The sequence below is a fragment of the Brachyhypopomus gauderio genome, chromosome 3 (genome assembly GCF_052324685.1).
Source record: "Brachyhypopomus gauderio isolate BG-103 chromosome 3, BGAUD_0.2, whole genome shotgun sequence".
NCBI classification, from domain to species: Eukaryota; Metazoa; Chordata; class Actinopteri; order Gymnotiformes; family Hypopomidae; genus Brachyhypopomus; species Brachyhypopomus gauderio.
In genome coordinates, this window is record NC_135213.1 from 29488972 (window position 1) to 29509349 (window position 20378).

The 20378-nt window shown below is 43.2% G+C and overlaps 2 protein-coding genes across 7 annotated transcripts; both read left to right on the plus strand.

The window, feature by feature from the left end:
• The first annotated feature begins 20 nt into the window (after window positions 1-20).
• Window positions 21-14833, plus strand: slc4a1b (solute carrier family 4 member 1b (Diego blood group)). 5 transcript variants are annotated; one of them, XM_077001023.1, is made up of 18 exons: window positions 26-83; window positions 3434-3517; window positions 4537-4717; window positions 5849-5984; window positions 6233-6299; window positions 6512-6554; window positions 6935-7140; window positions 7559-7769; window positions 8055-8258; window positions 10198-10346; window positions 10519-10713; window positions 10983-11225; window positions 11342-11431; window positions 11746-11912; window positions 12152-12393; window positions 12976-13145; window positions 13302-13475; window positions 13756-14831. In XM_077001023.1, the coding sequence occupies exons 3-18, from the start codon at window positions 4561-4563 to the stop codon at window positions 13834-13836; spliced, it is 2535 nt and encodes an 844-aa protein (XP_076857138.1). In that variant the 5' UTR covers window positions 26-83; window positions 3434-3517; window positions 4537-4560; the 3' UTR covers window positions 13837-14831. The 5 variants fall into 5 exon arrangements, with proteins under 5 accessions (XP_076857136.1, XP_076857138.1, XP_076857135.1 ...); XM_077001020.1 differs by having other exon boundaries at window positions 8046-8258; window positions 13756-14824; XM_077001024.1 differs by having other exon boundaries at window positions 50-83; window positions 3434-3479; window positions 13756-14833.
• Window positions 14834-15368: 535 nt separating this feature from the next.
• LOC143511031 (ataxin-7-like protein 3) lies at window positions 15369-20128 on the plus strand. 2 transcript variants are annotated; one of them, XM_077001032.1, is made up of 8 exons: window positions 15369-16015; window positions 16726-16846; window positions 17004-17136; window positions 17730-17901; window positions 18060-18157; window positions 18554-18612; window positions 18989-19034; window positions 19149-20128. In XM_077001032.1, exons 2-8 carry the CDS (start codon window positions 16796-16798, stop codon window positions 19187-19189), a joined length of 600 nt encoding a protein of 199 aa, XP_076857147.1. In that variant the 5' UTR covers window positions 15369-16015; window positions 16726-16795; the 3' UTR covers window positions 19190-20128. The 2 variants fall into 2 exon arrangements, with proteins under 2 accessions (XP_076857147.1, XP_076857148.1); XM_077001033.1 differs by having other exon boundaries at window positions 15373-16015; window positions 18554-18576.
• Window positions 20129-20378: the final 250 nt, after the last annotated feature.

Sequence of the window (20378 nt, forward strand, 5' to 3'; positions counted from 1 at the left end):
AATGTGGTTTCTATGACCATGTGCAGTTGTAGTGTAGGGGGTCATTCTCTCATCGTGGACAAGACTCACAGGGCAGGTGGTAGGTGAGTGTGTCTACGCTAAATGTATCCAGTGTAGTTCACTGTTATTGAGTTCATTCATTGTTAAAAACTTTATTAGTGATGCATTGTAAAAGATGGCAGTGTTGTTGCAAAGTCAATTCCTAGATTATTTATTTCAATTTGTTTTCCAAAAAACCTTATTTAAGTAACATCATACACAAACAGTATATTTAATGAAAGTCATGCACAAATGGCATTATATCTACACTAGGACCAATTTATTTATATATATATTATTATATCTTAGGTTTTAGGAAGCTTATTTAGTGTAGGTTCAAACTGTTCTGGTGGTGTGAACATCCAGGGGACTTCTCACTCAGACCATCTCTCTAACCCTCTAGCAATTGAATCTTGTGTTTGAGCATGATAAGAGCAGGTTTGGAAAAAACTAGATTTTAAGATTTCCGGAGATTTTGATTTATGAGTTTTATTTATTTTCCCCCGCATATTTCTAGCTGTAGATCACAATTCTGTACTGGTGCAGAGACCCATGGCTTACAACACGTTAAGAGAGACTGGCAGAATAATTATATTGCTGGTTCTAATACTAATATGTTAATACCAAGATAACATTTACAATGCTAAAAAATAAGCTTCTACAGTCTGCCAAAGAATTGTTTATTTAGTTTTTTCATGTTTTTCCCTTAGGGGAAGCATTTTGGTTCAAACATTCTCTTAAGGACCCTCATACACACACACATATGCACACACACACACACACACACACACACACACACACAGTGGATTTGACACCTTTGATCTTAATGTATGTATCACTCCAAACGTCTGCCCTGATGTCGTGGAAACAGCAACCCCTATTTACACCTGAAGCAGCAATAGACTATCAAGATCAGCAATTGAAGGTTGCTAAGATTACACAAATTTTGTCATTCTTTTGTCATTTTCCTTCAAGTCATTTATTTTGCCCAGTATGACAGAGAACAGACAATAGAAGCATTAGTCTTTGATCTTTGGCACTTCATCCTTTGTCTGGGTCGGTTTGCCAATACAGGCCCAGTCAAACCAGTCCTTTTACTGAAACCTGAAACCCTTGGTAGCATTTAGTGCGTGGCCTACTGTAATGTGCCTAAACTGTTTTCAAATCAGTCTGAAAATGGCCAGGGCCCAGTTAACGGTCAGGGTCATGGGGCTGCGTTTTGACATCATCGTTCCTTAAGCCCCCCGCACACAGCGAGCAAATAGCTGGGCAAACGGTTTGCTCACTGTGTGCACGGGGCTTCACTTCTCTTCATTTGGTCTGTCAGTAGGCTAATGGTCAATTCTGTTCTTTAGAGAAATTGACACACTTCACACTAACATTAAAACTAACAAGCTGGACAAGCTGGAAATGTATCGTTCAATTTCCTTTTAAACATGGCTGATTTTTCTGACAGTAAATTTAAAAATAATTTTTATCATTCGTTAGTAGAAGCCACCTGGCCCTGCCTCTGTTTCTTCAAAATTAATTGGTAGAAACTAGCCCCACCTCTTTTCACTGTGACATACCTATAGCTCATTTGTAGATCAGTCCCTGCCAAAAATAAATGTGAAGTTTTGACCAACATTTTGCCTGTAGTTTGTTAAACACTGCAGACTGGAGAAATAAACAAATGCCTTATTTATTGAGTAAATGTGACCCTTTACCCTTTAATAGCAGTTGTGATCTGAGAATGGTACACTCCAGAAGTTACAACAAGATCCATGTCAGGAAACTGATGACTGACTAATACCAGTTGCAGTGGGGAACCGTCAGGGCACTCTACACCCTCTCAGAGGGCCTAAAATATTCTTAAAACATTATATATATATATATATATATATATATATATATATATATATATATATATATATATATATATATATATATATATATATATCCAATTTTATTTTATCTACTTACAGTTTTACAATCGACATCTAAACAATTACAAAAATATAAGCAAATAGTGTGAACACCCTCTTACAATTTGGAATGTGGTTGTGATCAGAATTAGCCAATCTCATTTAAACTCATGTTAAGCAATAATACACAGCTGGTATCATTTAAAGTGATTCTGATTAACCTCTGATTTAAGGTTCAGCTGTTCTAATAGGGTTTTCCTGACATTTTCATAGTTGCTTTTTCTCACAAATGCCATAGTCTGTAAAGAGCTTGCAACACATCAAAGGGATCTGATTGTGGAAAGTACCAGTCAGAAGGGTACTAAACATTCCCTAGGCATTAGATATACCATGGAACACAGTGGAGGCAGTGACAAAGAAGGAGATTCAATTTGGCACAACAGTGACATTACCAAGAACTGGATATTCCTCAAAAAATTATGAAAAGACAAGAAAGAAATTAGAAGAAAGTGGAGGAATTTCAGAAATTAGAGTCAACCAAGACACCTACAGAAACGTTAAAGCAGGGGTGCTCATTACGTCGATCGCGATCAACCGGTCGGTAGTTCGTTCGCCACCTCACAACCCCCAACCCCCCTGGTAGATCTTTCTGACTTGGTCATCTTATAAGTAGCTCGCAAGCTGAAAACTTGTGGGCACCCCTGCGTTAAAGGGTTTAAAGGAATTCTAGTACAACATTTGGCAACTTTTATAATGAAGGACTTGGCTAAGTCTTTCGACCACACCCACAGTAAAAACCACGCCCATGACCAGTGAAGGCCACACCCACAGTGAAGTGTGGTGGGATTATCATGCTGTTTTTTCTGTAGCTTTAGTTAAGGTACAGGGAATTAAGAACAGTTCAAACAGCACTCAATTTTGGCACAAAAAGATTAATTTCACATGACAACAACCCAATATATACTTCCACATCAACAAAAGAATGGCTTTGCCAGAAGATCCGAAGTCCTGGAGTGGTCCACCCAGAGCACAGACTGGAATCCTATCGAAGATCTGTGGGTAGAACTGAAGATGGCAAGAAGATGGCTGTACACAGGAGAGACCTTCACAATCACAGACTTGGAGTGCTTTTCCAAAGAAGAGTAGGCAACGGTTGGCAAGATGTGCCATGCTGAAAACTCCTACCCAAAAACACTGGATGCTGTCATAGTCCATAGTCCAGCTGCCATAGTCCATATGTTTCCACCCTATATCATAATTACAGTTTGTTTTGAATGGTACAGATGGTGTCATATAGAAGGTGGAGATAAATGTTGGTCTGATTTTATTATTTTACATGAGAAATCCTCACATTTAAGCAAGGGGGGGGGGGGGGGGGTGTAGACTTTTTATATAGATTGTACATCTGTCCATTAAGTAAGTGTGTGTGTGTGTGTGTGTGTGTGTGTGTGTGTGTGTGTGTGTGTGCGCTCTGTTTCGATGATTTGCAGGTGTGATCAAACATGGTTTGAAAAAGATTATTCAACTGCTGGAAAAGTAATCATCCTAATGACTTGTTCCATCAGTACAAAGATGCAAGTGTCTGATAACTTTCCACCTACACCATCCACATGTCAGATTGTTTTGTCAACTGTGTTGTGTCCCAGCCCCTGAGAGTGGCAACACAAGTGGCAACAAAAGGAGATTTGAAGGAGTTTTCTAAACTATGCACAAATGCACATTTGTATCAAGCATTTACGTCTCATAGTCCTTGTGTTTTCAGATCAAACAGGAGTCAGTGTGCATCACTTTATCTGCAAGACACAACATACAGTGTCAGTAGCACACTTAACACAGTCTCATGGTCTGCTTCCACCAGTAATGTGGCACAGGTTTTGCTACACTGACACTAAATAGGTCACTAAATAATTAATGTTTAATTCAATTATACTATGTAGAAAAATGGCAATTTTAGTATTTTTCTCATAGATCACTAAAATGTAAAGAATCTCATTTGAACACATTTTGGCTTTGATTACAATGCTTAACTTTTATCACATCCCACTCCAAACACATCACAGACCCACACAGAATCAGAGCTCTTGACGATACACCACATGGTGTAACCAGACACCTCAAGCTCTTTACCGTAGACCACATCGCATCATAATCAGACACCTCTAGCACTTTCCGTTTTCCACATGTGCCGGAGTTTATTTCAATTACCAGTATGTTAAAATTATGTTAGGTCAAAGGTCATCAAGTAATTATCAGGCTCTCTGCATCAAGCTAATGAATCTAGATAAAATATTATATTGTGATTATTTCTATTATATTGCTCCATGGAGAAATGCTGGTGGTAGATTAAATATACCGGTAAACCCTTAATGACGTAGTTAAAGGCTGGAATGCCTTTAAATGGTGGAACAGGATATATAGAACATTCTTTAGAAAATTGTTTTTAATGAAAAGACCCAACAAACAAAAAGTGATCTGTCAGAGGACTTATTTAAATGCTGCACCCTTGACTGTATTAGTATTGCAAATACCCATATTGTGCTATTGAATTACAAATGATACATTTGTGCAACCTCTCTCTCGGTTTTTCCCTCAGTCCTATGCAGAGCTGACTGAGCTAATGAAGGACCAAAACCAGCAGAACCACTTGCAGGAGACGGGTGAATGGGCAGGCTACGAAGAGAACTACGACCCCGAGGCGGGTCGCTGGGGACCACCGCACATCTCCTACCTGACCTTCAAGAGCCTGGTGCAGCTCCAAAGGACCATGAAAACTGGTGAGGTCATCACTGTGTCACAGTTCTATAACACTGCCAACATTTTGAGGTCATCATTGAATCACACAGCTCTTTCACACCGGCAGCATTGTGAGATCATCACTGAGTTACACAGCTCTTTCATACCGGCAGCATTGTGAGATCATCACTGAGTCACACGGCTCCATAACACCAGCAGCATCATGAAGTCATCACAGTCTCTGTAACGGTTACCAGAAGCAGGGATGACGCAATTGCAAATAAATTAATATTTATTAAAAGGAGAGCGACAAAACACTAGACAGAAACACAGAATACAGATTGGAACTATACTAAACAACGAAGGGCTAATACTACAGAACGGGACTACAAGACAACTAGGAATAGTCAACACACATGGGAACATTACTACAACACACGCTACATGAACTTGAACTGAATATAACAAAGGGAGTAGTGACTTACGGAACATAGATAAACGAGTAACTAAACAGACCACGGAGGAACAAGCCAGAGAACATGAACAAGCAGCACAATCAGTTAGAACACAGAACAGAGCAAAAAAGCAAAGAGGGACAATGACCAACGAGGGTAGAAATGGCAGGGGAAACTAAATACACAACAACGAGGGAAGAAAACGAGACACAGGTGGGAACACTGAGGACAGGGGCATGGCAGACAGAAGGGAAACCAAGGAAACGGTGAAACTAGGCGGGACAAGGGAGGAGGGTGGAGCTGGATGTGACAGTCTCACTATTTTGTGATGCCAGCAGGATTATGAGGTCATCACAGAACCACCAGAGCTAGAATTAATTAGAAAAATAACTAAGTCACTACCATTGGAAGCTCATAGCTGGTGTTAATGTTAAGTTCACACAGAGTTCATCCTGCTGTTTTTTAACTTTCCTCATGGCTACATGAAGTGAATAGGATAGTCTGGTTTCCAGTCTCAGTACAGAATGTGAGAAAAAGTGTAACAGAACCATTGGCTGATTGAGATGGGGCTAAATGACCTCTGCCCCTTACAGTGGTTCATCTGCAATGCGTTTTCTGTCAAATGTAGCGCCCCCTGGCTATCGTATGTTACCACTCCAAAGATGCTTTTCTTCATCTGCTCATACTTGTGTTGTTTCTTCCCCACCGTGCTGTCAGGAGTTCTGCTTCTGGACCTGGAGGAATGCTCACTCTCTGGCATCGGCGAGAAGATCGTGGACCAGATGGTCATTAAGGGGGGGATCAGGCCTGAAGACCGTGATGGGGTTCTCCATGCCATGAGCCAGAGCTGCAGGTACATCATGAACTGGGTTCGTACTACAGCATGGGTTTGGGCTTCCCTGCAGAAACATGTTATGACGCTGGGTGGAAGTGCCTCTGTTCTTAAACTGATTTATTAATCAGATTTATTTCTAAATTGATTGATATTTTTAACAGTAAGCAATTTTCAATGTAGTCAATTTTAAACAATAAGTCAAGAAGATTACTCATATACTCATGAATAATTGATGATGGTACTAATTGATTGATCTCACTCCTCAGCCAGTCAGCAGAAGCGCAACCTCTGACCTCACCCCTGGAGATCCAAGCATTCTCCCTCGCAGAGGCCGTAAGAGAGTTCTCTCACTGTGCCTGATAATCGTACTGATTAATGCATTTCTTAATTATTACCGACAACAGTGCCACTCTTTTATTTCATGTCAATATGATCAGCAAACGAGATAAATAAACCATACAAAGTCCTACATTTCACAGACTAGTTGTGGCTTTCCCAGTGCATCTGCACCTCATTGCTGTTCTAAATATTTGTGCATGTTGCAGAGAGAAGCTCCTGAAAGTACAGAAGCATGTGTGCTGCTTGTGGGTAAGCATGACTGTACTAATTACTGTACATCTGCATACAGATATTCATGACTGGGCATTAATTACATTGCGTACAGTTAAGCATGACTGTGCATTAATTACATATGTGTGTGGTAAGCATGACTGTGCATTAATTACATCTGGAAGCTGTGTTGCAACTCCAAATGGATCTTTCAGTACAGCCAGTGTTATTGTACACTCCACTTTGTGGAACACACGAGTACACCAGCTTTTTAAAAGCGCCAAGCAATTTACTTTTGGCTAGTTTAGACTTATGGTCAGGTATAGCATTAAATAGGTACAGTAATCATTATGTCAGTGGAAGGTCCCCACAGTGATAGTTAACAAGACTGTGTGTGTATGTGTGCGTGTGTGTGTCAGGTGCTCTGGGCTCACTGGAGAGGTGGGCCGCGGCACTAGTGCGGCTGAAAGAGGCCGCAGTGCTGGAGGGTTTGCAGGCCCCAGGCCCAGTACGCCTTAATCCAGTACTCCCAGTACGTCTCCTCTTCATCCTGGTAGGCCCAACCAAAACTGAGATGGACTACCACGAAACCAGCCGTGCCATGGCTGCCCTGCTGGCTGATAAAGTGAGGGGAGGGGCATGGGGCGGGGCATGGGGCGGGGCATGGGGCGGGGCATTGGACGGGGCATGGGATGGGGCGTGGGCATGGGGAGGGGCATGGGCATGGGACGGGGCATGGGGTGGGGCGTGGGCATGGGGCGGGGCATGGGGAGGGGCATGGTGTGGGTAATAGGCTGATACAACACAAACATGTGATTCCTAATAGGAATGGCTTGGAGGAGGCCATTATGTAGCATGTCCCACCCTCTAGCTGGACTCTCGGTGCTCATTGGTCTACTGTCCTGTCATATTCCAAATTTATATTAGTAGCGTGTAGTGGGTGTATTCCATGAGTGTTCTATGGTCTTTATTTATTGTCCTCTTCTACGTTTACTGTTATAAATAATAGTCACAGTCATTGATATATACCTCCCTCTCTATAGGTCTTTAGTCAGGTGGTGATCCATGCTCAGAGTGACAGTGAGGTGTCTGCTGCCATGGCTGAGTTCATGGACTGCAGCGTTGTAATCCCGCCCACCGAGCTCCAGAATGAGGCCATGCTTGCACCAATCATCAGCTTTCAAAAGGTGCTTCTGCAGGAGAGACTCCACCCCTCTAACTCTCAGCACCACCTTGACTTCAAACCACACAAATGTGAGCAGACACAACTATGGGCACAACTACTGGCATGCACACATACACACACCAACACACACACAAAGACATACAGAGATATGCACTTAAATACACGCAGGCATACATGTATACATATGCAGACAAAGGCCCATGCTGACCAAACACAAATATACTTTTCATATACTTGTACACAATACTTTTACTCGCTACCGCCCCCTGTGGCTGCATTTATACTAGACCTGTTCTCATCACCTGGGGTGCATGATTGTACAGTGGTGTGATGCCAAATATCAGTCTCTGCAGTGTCCAGTGCCCAGGGGCGTCCAGTGGAGGACCCGTTGATGCGTTCGGGGATTCCCTTTGGAGGCGTGATCAGGGACGTGAAGAGACGCTACCGGCACTACGTCAGTGACATCACCGACGCACTCAATGCACAGGTCCTCGCCGCTGTCATCTTCATCTACTTCGCTGCCCTCTCACCTGCCATCACCTTCGGAGGGTTGCTAGGTGTGTGTGTGTGTTGTGTGTGTGTGTGTGTGTGTGTGTGTGTGTGTGTGTGTGTGTGTGTGTGTGTGTGTGTGTGTGTGTGCATGTGTGTGTGAGTGTGTGTGTGTGTGTGTGTGTGTGTGTATTGTGTCTGTGCATGTGTGTGTGTGTGTGTGTGTGTGTGTGTGTGTGTGTGTGTGTGTGTGTGTGTGTGTGTGTGTGTGTGTGTGTGTGTGTGTGTGAGTGAGTGCAAGTGTTTGTATGTTCATGTATGTGTGTGCGTGTGTGTTGTGTGTGTGCTGTGCAGACATTTAAGCACAAGACACCTCCTAGTCTCTTTCATCTGTAATGTTTAAAAAGCCTTTATTATAACAGCTAAGCCATATGGAGACTTTGAAACAGCCTCCCACACGTTCATCACAGAACATCTGTCCCTGTTCTTACAGAACTCCACCTATAGGAGTCTTACACTTGGTCATGGTGTTGTGGTTCAGCGAAGGTGTGAGTATGTACACTTTCCAGTAGATGGCGACAGAGTGTTTAACAAAGCTGAACTACAACATAGTTAACACTAACAATTGTTTTGGCCGACTGCAATGACAGTTATGAAAAATGAAGATGTTAACAAAAAACAAATATGTTAACAAAAAACAAAATAAATGTTTACAGAAGAAGGCCCAGATGTTTAGTAGCCTGTAGTTTGTTGATCCAAATAGCTTCCCCTTGGGTATGTTTTTGTTGTCCTTCAGTTTTTTGTATGGAAGCTGGAACGTGGTCCATGCCAAAGGCGTGTAAAGTGGACGAGTTATGGAAGTGCAGACGGTGTCAAGCCATACGATAGTCTACATTCCAAGTGCAAATGGCATATCTGTGTTACACTAGCCTGACCTAGAAAAGCTTTCTGTTCAAAAAAAAAAATGAACATTTTACAACTGAGACCTTCCAGCCTATAGATAGCAAGCAAGGTTTTACAGTTAATAGAATGATTAATGGTCAATTCCTTCTGAGACATGAATTCCATGAATGTCTTGGGGTGCATTATATTTGTGCAGGGTTATAAAAATATCTTCCCAGGAGCTGCCTACACAGCACAAATTACCACTGGTGGAATACCAGTAACAGTACTCAGTACGAGTACCAGTACTCAGTACTCTGCTCAACTCCTTTGAAGCATGTTGGAGGTTGTTTTAAAGTCCACATTTGACTTTAAATCAAATAATAATAATAATAATAAAAGCATTATAATCATTGTAGAAGTTCTATATTTGTTGAACTGTAGCGATATCTAATCGCATGCATCTGTGTCTGCGTGTTTGCATGTCTGCATGTATGTGAGTATGTGTGTACGTGTGAATGCGTGTATGTGTGTTTGCGTGTTTGCATGTCTGTGTGTATGTGTGTTTGTGTGTTCACATGTCTGCGTGTATTTGTGTGTGTTTGTGTGTTTACATGTCTGCATATATATGTGTATGTGTGTTTGTGTGTTTGCATGTCTGCGTGTATTTGTGTGTGTTTGTGTGTTTACATGTCTGCATATATGTGTGTATGTGTGTTTGTGTGTTTGCATGTCTGTGTGTGTGTGTGTTTGCGTGTTTGCGTGTCTGCGTGTATGTGTGTGTGTTTACATGTCTGAGGGTATGTGTGTATGTGTGTTTGCATGTCTGCTTGTATGCGTGTATGTGTGGATGCGTGTATGCGTGTATGAGTATGCATGTATGTGTGTGTGTGCATGTATGTGTATATGTGTGTATGCGTATATGTGTGTAAATGTGTATGTGTGTGTATGCATGTATGTGTGTGTAAATGTATATATGTGTGTATATGTGTAGGCATGTATGTGTGCTTATCTTGATCCCTGACTATAAACCCATAGCTTCTGTGTAGTGCATGTGACTTTGATTGGCATTGGAACAAGCCATTCGAATGATACTTTGCCATTTGGCCCCTCCCTCTGCCACAGCCGATAAAGTGGACAACATGATGGGGGTGTCGGAGCTGATGCTGTCTACTGCGGCACAGGGCATCGTCTTCTGTCTGCTTGCCGCACAGCCAGTTCTTGTCATCGGCTTCTCCGGACCACTGCTGGTGTTCGAGGAAGCCTTCTATGGGGTGAGAGAGACAAACACACACACACAGCAGGCTGCATTTTGGATGTTCTTACAAATGCTACAAATGTATATACTGCTGTCATTGTTTGATGCAGACCACTTTGTGTGTGTGTGTGTGTGTGTGTGTGTGTGTGTGTGTGTGTGTGTGTGTGTGTGTGTGTGTGTGTGTCCAGTTCTGCCAGGCTCAGGATGTAGAATACCTGGTGGGGAGAGTGTGGATTGGCATGTGGCTCATGGTCATTGTGGTGGTCACAGTGGCGATAGAGGGCAGCTTCCTGGTCCGCTTCATCTCCCGCTTCACCCAGGAGATCTTCTCCATCCTCATCTCCCTCATCTTCATCTACGAAACCTTCGCCAAACTGGCTGCGGTACCATACGCCCCTCCACACACGCTCCACACACGCCAAACACACAAACAACTCCACACACATGCTCCACACATGACCCCCACACGTCCCCACACACACACATGTCCCACACATGCTCCACACATGCCCCCTCAAACACTCGATCCTCTTCCTGAAGCATCTGGGCAAGTTTTCATGAGCTGTGTGCTACACTGACTTTTAGCCATCAACACATGAAAACATACAATGAGCTATAACTACTGGCCTTGGTTGTGTTCCTGTTGTCTCAGACTTTTAAGGCTCACCCTCTCAGTCTCAACTATGAGCACTTGAACACCACAGATCCATGGCACCCAATCGTCATGCACCACACGGACCTTGACAGTTCTACAGGCAACGTGACCATGACGACCAGCATCCGTTACCGCGCCTACCCTAACACCGCTCTGCTCTCTATGTGCTTGATGATTGGCTGCTTCTCCATAGCTTATTTCATGCGCATATTCAAGAATGGTTACTATCTGCCCGGCAAGGTAGGCATAAATATGCTAAGAATTATGCAGATGAGTTTGTGCATATGGCAATCTTAAGTTTGAGTGCATTTTTGCGCTTGTTTCTGCACGTTTAACATAGGCTCTTTGCCTCTCAGGTCCGCCGTTTGATGGGTGACTTTGGGGTCCCCATTGCTATTTTCCTCATGGTTGCAGTGGACATCAACATCAATGACACCTACACTCAGGTAAGGGTGTGTGAGAAACACTTCTTACATTAAAAAGGCAATACAATGCGATACAAATAACAGACAGATTCTCTTATCCAGGGCCATTTACATATTCATTAGTTAGAGATGAAGTGACATCATTAGTCAGACATTTCTGCCAGTGCTGGGAGCCCCTTTTAGCCTCACTGCATACAGAAAACCATTATTTTTAATGCAAATGATCATAAAAGGCCGGTTTATACACCAAAGCCCATCTGCCAAAGCCTCTGCTGACCTCCACTGCTCAAATGACCTCTGCTGACCCCTCCTGACAAAGCTGCTCTGTGCTGCAGAAACTGGTGGTCCCGCGGGGGCTGCAGGTTTCTGACCCAACGGCCCGCGGTTGGCTCATCAACCCCATGGGCGAGCACAAGCCCTTCCCCGTCTGGATGATGGTCGCCTGCGTTGTGCCCGCCATCCTCGTCTTCATCCTCATCTTCCTCGAATCGCAGATCACCACGTGAGCCGCATACCCTCACACCGCGCGACACATTCGGCTCGATGCTGCCCCAAGTGACCCTTCCCTGTAGTGTAGTACACTCCTGACTGTTCATACCAAATGAGAATGTTAATGTCCTTTTATCCCAGATCAAGCTCACCAAAACTCATATCCACCAGATAGCCTATGGCCTCTATTTTTGAATGCCTGTTTTTCCATCCTAAGTGTCTCCTCTCCTTCTACACCATCTTTCACTGCAGGCTGATCATTAGTAAGCCAGAGAGGAAGATGGTGAAGGGATCTGGTTTCCACCTGGACCTTCTCATTCTGGTCATCATGGGGGGGTGCAGTGCCCTCTTCGGAATGCCCTGGCTCAGTGCAACAACGGTGCGGTCCGTAACCCACGCCAACGCATTGACCGTCATGAGCAAGGGGCCCAAGCCACAGATCGAGAAGGTTCTGGAACAAAGGGTCAGTGGAGTATTGGTGGCGATGCTTGTAGGTAAGTCTCTGTACTGTAATCTCAAATCACTCAAGAATTAGCCAATGCTAGAAATGCTTCTGTAACATTAGAAATGTTATAGGATTGTATTATCACTTTAGTACAAATTATTGTTATAGTACAAGTACATTACAAAAGTAGTATGCCCAGAAACAATTTAGGCACATACAACACTATAAGCGTTTTAAAACACTAGAAGAATTTTTCAGAATGTCAGAGATCTTTTAGCACCTGACTGGACAGGTGTGAAACTGGCAAACCAGTCCAGAGCTGAGTCAGGACAGTGAGTGTAATTGAATAGACTGGAATGAAGAACATTCATGTTCGTAAACTAAGAAGAAGGCCTTGTGAACCGTTCCATGGTTGTATTACTTGATCTGGAACATTTCACTATGGAAATATTTGACTATTGCACAGGGATAGGACACAGTTCTATTAAAGCACACAATTGATGTTGTTCTGTTGCTTGGTGTAGAATTGAACCATTGGATCACACCACCTCATCTCCTTTCTGATTGGTTTGTTTAAGTGGGAGTATCTAGCAGTAACTCCACCCTTGTGTCTCCTCTGAACTCTCCCCAGGCCTGTCCATCTTCATGGAACCCATCCTGAAGATGATTCCCATGCCGGCTCTGTTCGGAATATTCCTCTACATGGGAGTCACATCACTGAGTGGCATTCAGCTGTGGGATAGGATCCTGCTCCTTTTCGTTCCAAAAAAGTATCATCCCAACGAGCCCTACGCTACAAGAGTGAGTATCCTCCTGTATACTCTGGTATTACCTCACAATAAACAGGTCTGCTATTTTCAGCAAGGTGTAGACATTAGAACTACAAAGAAAACGCAGTGTGTTTGGTCATGCGTTCCACCCGCAGTGTCTGACCTTAGCCTTTGGCGCCCCCTGCAGGTGGCAACTAGCAGGATGCACATGTTCACGGCTGTCCAGATGGTGTGCCTGGCCGTGCTGTGGATGGTGAAGTCGAGCACGTTGTCTCTCACACTGCCCTTCATCCTCATCCTCACCGTCCCTCTGCGCATGTACATAACTGGACACGTCTTCACGGAATTCGAAATGAAATGCGTAAGGAAGCTTCACATAAAATGTTAAAAATGTATTCATTACATTTCATGTTGAAATGTTATTATGTTAACATGACTTTAAAAAACGTTAATCAAAACAGAGGCTTTGACATAAAGCTTGTCAGGCTTTGTTAGCTTTGTTAGCCTAGTTTTCATTCTCAGCAAGTGGTGTCCCATGTTCTTCAGAGAAATAGCATGTGGTTCTTCAGAGCAATGGCGTATCTAAATAGAAACATAGCACTTCTCATTTTGATGGTGTCTCATTTTGACTGTGTCCACAGCTGGACGCTGATGATGCCAAAGTGACATTTGAAGAGGAGCCTGGTGTAGATGTGTACTCAGAGACAGGCATGCCACTGTAGCCACAGGGACAATGCATGCCAGCGTAGGTGTGGCAACAACACTTGCCTCCAGTCACACTTTTAACTGACTTTTGATTTTTAAAAAGCTGGTAGCTAAGTTTTATTTGAAGACATATAGTTTCTTGTGCATTTTCTGCTTTTAACTGATGTATGTTTATGTATAGTGTTATAGTGTTTTATTCTGTCATTGAGTGTTACTAGCACTTCACTGCTCATTGTGTCATTGGGTGTTACTATCACATCACTGCTCGTTATGCTCATTGTCATTGACTGTTATTAGCACATCACTGTTCATTATGTCATTATATCATTGAGTGTTACTAGCACAACACTGCTCATTATGTCATTGGGTGTTACTAGAACATCCCTGTTTGTCATTGAGTGTTACTTTAATCCATATGATAATGTGTTTTATAGGGTCCTATCCTCCCCTCTGAAGGTTATCATTACTGCCATGCCCAAAGCACTTTCATGAAGACCGTGTCTGAATAGCATTTGATTAACTTGGTTTCATTCCACATGTATTGTGCAGTTTCTCTGTGTGGAAACACTTCTATGTCTTTAACTGAAGCTCATCAGTCTGAGCCATCTGTGCCTGTTTCTGGATTTTCTATTAGACTGTTGTGCTCTTCCTGCCCAGGTGTGACTTGATGCTGTATATTTAGCAGCTAATGCCTGAAGTATGTATATCAGGTATCTGAATCAGGGAACTGCCATGACAATGCAATATAAAATAAAAGTGTGTTTTACCAGCACTGTAAAACTTGAACTTTTCACCTAGAACAACCTATGGAGCCTTTCACAAATCAAAGAATGTCTATGAGATCTATGGGGGAAAGGTCGGCTGTCTTAAAGAGATCTGATGTCTTATACGCTAGAGGGATTCAGATGCCAGGCCTCCAGATCCAGGTCCTATGGGGTTTCCACCTTCTCTTTATCCAGTCAGATGTGATAACAACCAGCGTCGTGACAAACAGTTACATGAACTCAACAAACAAAATGTTAACATGTTTTCAGTTACATATTATTTGCTTAATTGTTTTTGAATAACTGATTAAAATAAACCCATTTCGGGACTAATCCCCTAGGTGATGTAAGTAATGCACCTGATACTGAAGTACTGAAGTTGCTGAAGTACTGAAACAGACATTAAATAAGGCCTATTCTGTGTTTACCACGAGGAACGGAACATTAGTTTGCATAGGAGCAGACGAGGAACACCCTCCCCTAATCATCAGAGCTTTGGAGTGCTCATCATAGGGGCTCCTCGTGACCTCTCCAGGGCCCTCAACACCCCCATGCTCATCAGGAGGGCTCATATCCTGCATTACCAGATTAAGGACCTGTTTACATTCTTCACCATCAAGATGCATATACTATATATATATATATATATATATATATATATATATATATATATATATATATATATATATATATATATAATATATATATATATATATATATATATATATATATAATTTTAAATAAATTATATATATACACTGTATGGTGTAACCTCATTTTTGCCTTTTTTGCAAAAATAATAATGTTTTTAAACTCAGACATAAACGTAAAGACAGACATAAACAAACACTGACATACATGTTGATACTACGCCTCATCTGCACCACCAACCTTATTGCACAATACACTTAAGAAACCTTTTCCCTTTTTTTACTTAACTAAAAAGACAAAAATATATCAAACATGGAGACTTAGCCACGAGACGGAACAACAGTGATCAACGTTAATGAACGGAAATACGCGTCAGATATAGACCGGCAGCTTTAACGTCCACAGCACCTTAATTTAATGATCGGTCGACTTTTAATTCCGATTCTATGAATGGCGTTGGCCCCGCCCTGGAATGGGGAGCATCTTTGCGCCGGACCACTTAGAATCGATTAGTAAGGTCTGAGCCTAATAGAAAATGGAAGCCTGCGGACGGGGCTGTTGGGTTTGAACGATGCGATTCAAACGTCTTTTTCTAATCAGTGAGGAAACGCTTTAGGGAAGTGGCTGAAAGGAATGCGTTTGTGTCCGCTGTCATTTAGGTAAAACGTTTAATGGGATTGAATGTGGGGAGATCTGCGAAGCAGAACAGATTTAAACAGATCTGAACAGTCGGCGTTGCGGTAGGAAGATCATAAAGCCGACAACGGCCATTCTGCAGAAGGTGAGTTAACTTAAGCAAAAGAGTGGAAAGTTAAAAGACAATGTGTACAAGATGTTTCGTGTACATATTTAGACGACTGTTTGTTTTTTGGAAACTAGTAATCCGTTCAGCTGCTTTTGGCGAAGACCTTTAACTTGGCTGTTTGACGCTATTAAAGGTAGATGGCGAGTCCTAATGGTGGTTCTTATCACCAGCTTGCTTGTATGTCCTAGAATAAAGTTGGGCTTATAACCATCGGCCCAGACTGTTTTGATTTCGACTAGTTAGGGAATTGCGACTGATGCAGTAGCGTCTGGTCCTACACATTAGGACCCAACAGTCTGCGATTTGTGGTCACATTGTAGCCAGTGTTTTGATCTAGCCTACATTGTTTCTGTGTTCGTGCAATGGATAATGTGTCTGATGAGATAACCGTGAACTGTTGACAATCAGTTGCTCACTCAGTTGGTCCAACAAGCCTTGCAATGTGTCCAATGAGTGTAGCAGTAACGGAACAAGTCTGATTGAACCAGCTGAACGTGTCCCTGTCCGCATCTCCTTGTGAATCTTACGCATGCCTCGCATCATCCTCGCGGTCGACGTAATGTACATTTCACGAGTCACTGCTCAGCTGTTAGAAGTTTCGTGAATAAACACCTTCATCGCGTGGTCCCAGACAGGATGATGTCTGACGGCGTGGGTGTTTCTCTTTGTTCGTTCTTCTGTTGCAGCCCCGTGTTTCCTCATGACCGCTGCTCTACAGCATGTAGACAGCAGCGCCTTCTCCTCTAGTTTTTGCAAATGAAAATGGAGGAGCTGTCCTTGTCCAGCTTGGACAACAGCAAGATGGAGGTGAGTGCTGGTGTGAACGGGGGGGGGCATACGTGCTGCTTTAATGAATGTTTACTTGAACGTTGCGCGTGAAGGCAGAGGCGCTCCCCGCAGTGTGAGCTGGCGCGTGCCTTATGTTGCGGACGGTGTGATGTTGTGCGCGTGGTGCTCATTTCAGGGCATCGCCCAGGAGATCCTCTCCGACCTGGTGGAGGACGCGTGCCTGGGACTGTGCTTCGAGGTGCACCGCGCCGTCAAGCAGGGCTACTTCTTCCTGGACGACACGGACCAGGAGAGCACGAAGGACTTCGGTACTGTCCCTCCGGCCTTTTGACCGCGCGCTAACGCCTCAAAACAGGACCAGGCTCTTTCAAGGTTTCATGCTGGCATAGTCATGGGGCCTTTCTACCAGAGATCTGCGTTCTGAGCATGTTCTGGGTTTTAGAATTACACTGTAATGTATTGTTATTGTGCTTCTCTTGGGAAAATGGGTTCCATTTTGATAAAATTGCATATAGCCTAATCATTGCTGTGATGTCTTATCTGTGACTCCGAGATCAGTGAAATATGTAATATACAAATTCACAAAGTGTTTGAAAACACTAGCGAATTCACAGGTATCTCAGCTCAGCTGAGGTGTCATCATACTCTTGCCTTAGTTTGATCTCTGCAAACCTCATTTTTACCTACTGCATGTTTTGATATGTTCATGCAATGTCAAGAGGGCAGTGTTTGTGTGTGTGTCTGTGTGTGCGCGCGCGTGCGACACTAATAATGGAATCATCTAATAAGGCAATTACCAATAATGGGATCTTGACCACGACCCTGTTCACCTATGAAAACCACACATGAGCGCGCACACACACACACACACACAGGATCACTGTTGTTTACTGGCTGTTAGAAATCGTGGACCAGCCTGGGGTGGACATCTTTGGCCAGGTGTACAACCAGTGGAAGAACAAGGAGTGTGTGTGTCCCAACTGCAGCCGCAGCATCGCCGCCTCGCGCTTCGCCCCTCACCTGGAGAAGTGCCTGGGCATGGGCCGCAACAGCAGCCGCATCGCCAACCGCAGGTACCCGAGACACCCCTCCCCCAAAGGGCCAGGTACCCGAGACACCCCTCCCCCAAAGGGCCAGGTACCCGAGACACCCCTCCCCCAAAGGGCCAGGACCTTTTAAAATCCACTGATCTGGTGGTCTGATTTGACCTGGTTTGCTCACTTCTACACAGAATTGCCAGCGGCAACAACACAAACAAATCAGAAAGTGATCAGGAGGACAACGACGACGTAAATGACAACGACTGGTCCTATGGGGCAGAAAAAAAAGGTGTGTGTTCGGCTCGCATCAGAAATGCCTGAGGTTTCTGTATCGGATTCACACCTTTTGGCTTTAGTGCAGTGCCTCAGGGAAACATTTCACAGCCTCCCACTACTGAGCCGAATCAAATATGTGTTAAAAATATGGCTACATGATATGAAACCAACCATGCAGTGATAGTGTTGGATATTATTAACAGATGTGGAATGTTTGAGAAGTCCAGATGCTCAACATTCAGGACAAAATGCGTATAGTTATGGCACACTTTTGGGATATTGGTATCACAAAAAGTAGTATTGCAATAATGGTCAAAAAGAAATATATTGTGCAGCCAAATCTTTGTAGTATTTGCAAAGTAATGGTGAGGTTAAGTATGTATTTAACATTGGTCTTCATTTGCTGCAGCCAAGAAGAGAAAGGCAGATAAGGTATTTTTACATTCTTTGAAACAGCATGTACAGTTGGTAAGTGTGTTTCTACAATTATGGACGTTAACTTGTTGCTTTGGATGACCCTACCCAATATCCCCAGCGTCTGTAAATGCACTTTCTGGGCCTGTAAATACACATTCTGGACCAGTTCTAGCACTGAAATGTTTAAGGACAGTGTGAAGTATTATCTGAGTCTTGTACATCATATCACCATCTATGTGGTCTATGTGGTCAACTCTGCTCATCTTTCTGAACCTTCTCTATACTAATGAGCAAGTTAAGGTCATTTTCTAGACGGGCATTTGCCAGGTAGCACAGCCACCCACCCTTTATATTTTAGGACCTTTTAACACACTGTGAAACCAGAAACACACAGAACAGATATTTATATATATTTTTTTCTCCCCAGAATCCAAATTCACCAAGAAGATCTAAATCTTTAAAACATAAACATGGTGAGTATATGTGCGGCCCACAGATATGACTATGGCTCAAATCCTCCAGCGATATTCAAGATATTTGTAGGAGTGAAGATGATGCACTAACTGACTTGTGTTTTCTTTCAAAAGCCAAAGATATGTCCTCATCCCTCAGCTTTGCCGGGTCCTAAGTGAGGTGTTGAAACCCAGGAAGTCCTTGCAGTGTTGCTAAGAGACGAAGCGTTTCCACAGTAACGTTGTTGCCGGCAAGAGCCTTTCAGTCACTACCGCAATGCCATTCGGTTCACCCTAGGAAACGGAACGGATGGTCTACATGAAGTTGGTCACTAAAAGCAACTTTGATTCTATCATTCAGTTTACATGTTTTCTCTTGATTTCTTTTCATTTGTTAGGGAATTTTTGCACAGATATCAGTGTTGTATTGATCATGTCTTGATAATGTAGCCTCCTAATTCAGAGTGACACAGCTGGACTCACTGAACAATGCAAAGGCCTCAGGGAAGTGACCACAGCAGGCAGAAGTAGCCGAGTGCAGAATTCCAGTGGGCTGGGCCCCTGCCTTCCACGAGGTGCACACCCATCATTCTGTCTTGCTCACCCTTTTGAGACTTTTGCGATTCTGAAGCTCTGGTGTTAAGAGGCAGCCAAGAGAAGAGGATTAAACCATAAGTGTATAAACGGTCATCTGCGTGCTGCTTGTTCTGCCAGTTTCTTCAAAGATGGCGTGTATTATCAGATATGCAGCTTAAGTGACATGGTTTGTTCCCAGTGATCCTTGAGGCTAAGCAGAGCATACTACGCAGCGTGCTCAGACATTGTGTAATTGTCATCACGTCATTACAGGGAGATTTAGAAAACAACTTTTGGACTATAACTTGAAGCTGCCACTGACTCCGACATGTACCTTTGAATCGTGTTATCTTTCACCTTTGTTTTGCTTTTAAGTCTGACTTCAGCATCTTGGATGTTTACAGTGTAAGGAATCATACGTCTCCTCACTGAGTTGTAACTGTACATGTTTGACTAGCTGGAAAATGCTGCTATCTTGGCCATGAGTCTTATTCTTATGGACACATCACATGTGTAATAATAAACGTATACACTCAGAATGTGTGTGTGTGCTGTATACGAGACTACCATATGCAGTTTTACGAATCTGACTTGGAGATAAAATCAATATCGCTCGGCAATCTACTACTGGGGGTGCAGTCTGTTTTGTTCCAAATAGCCCTTTGTGGCACTGGTTACACTACAGATCCCAGCTGGGTGTGACTTCAGGGTGCAGTATGAATGGGGGGGCTGAGAGAGAGGACTCCACATCAGAATCACCACTGTAGGATGTGGATGTCATCACTGAAA

What these genes read in the sequence shown, in the direction of transcription:
- slc4a1b (XM_077001021.1), top strand. Translation starts at nt 4,561, where the DNA reads ATGAAGGACCAAAACCAGCAGAACCACTTGCAGGAGACGGGTGAATGG. An exon ending in CCTTCGCCAAACTGGCTGCG is followed by an intron (nt 10,714 to 10,982) that starts GTACCATACGCC and finishes CTGTTGTCTCAG; the next exon opens with ACTTTTAAGGCTCACCCTCT. An exon ending in ATTGGTGGCGATGCTTGTAG is followed by an intron (nt 12,394 to 12,975) that starts GTAAGTCTCTGT and finishes AACTCTCCCCAG; the next exon opens with GCCTGTCCATCTTCATGGAA.
- LOC143511031 (XM_077001032.1), top strand. Translation starts at nt 16,796, where the DNA reads ATGAAAATGGAGGAGCTGTCCTTGTCCAGCTTGGACAACAGCAAGATG. An exon ending in AGCCGCATCGCCAACCGCAG is followed by an intron (nt 17,902 to 18,059) that starts GTACCCGAGACA and finishes ACTTCTACACAG; the next exon opens with AATTGCCAGCGGCAACAACA. An exon ending in ATCTTTAAAACATAAACATG is followed by an intron (nt 19,035 to 19,148) that starts GTGAGTATATGT and finishes TTCTTTCAAAAG; the next exon opens with CCAAAGATATGTCCTCATCC.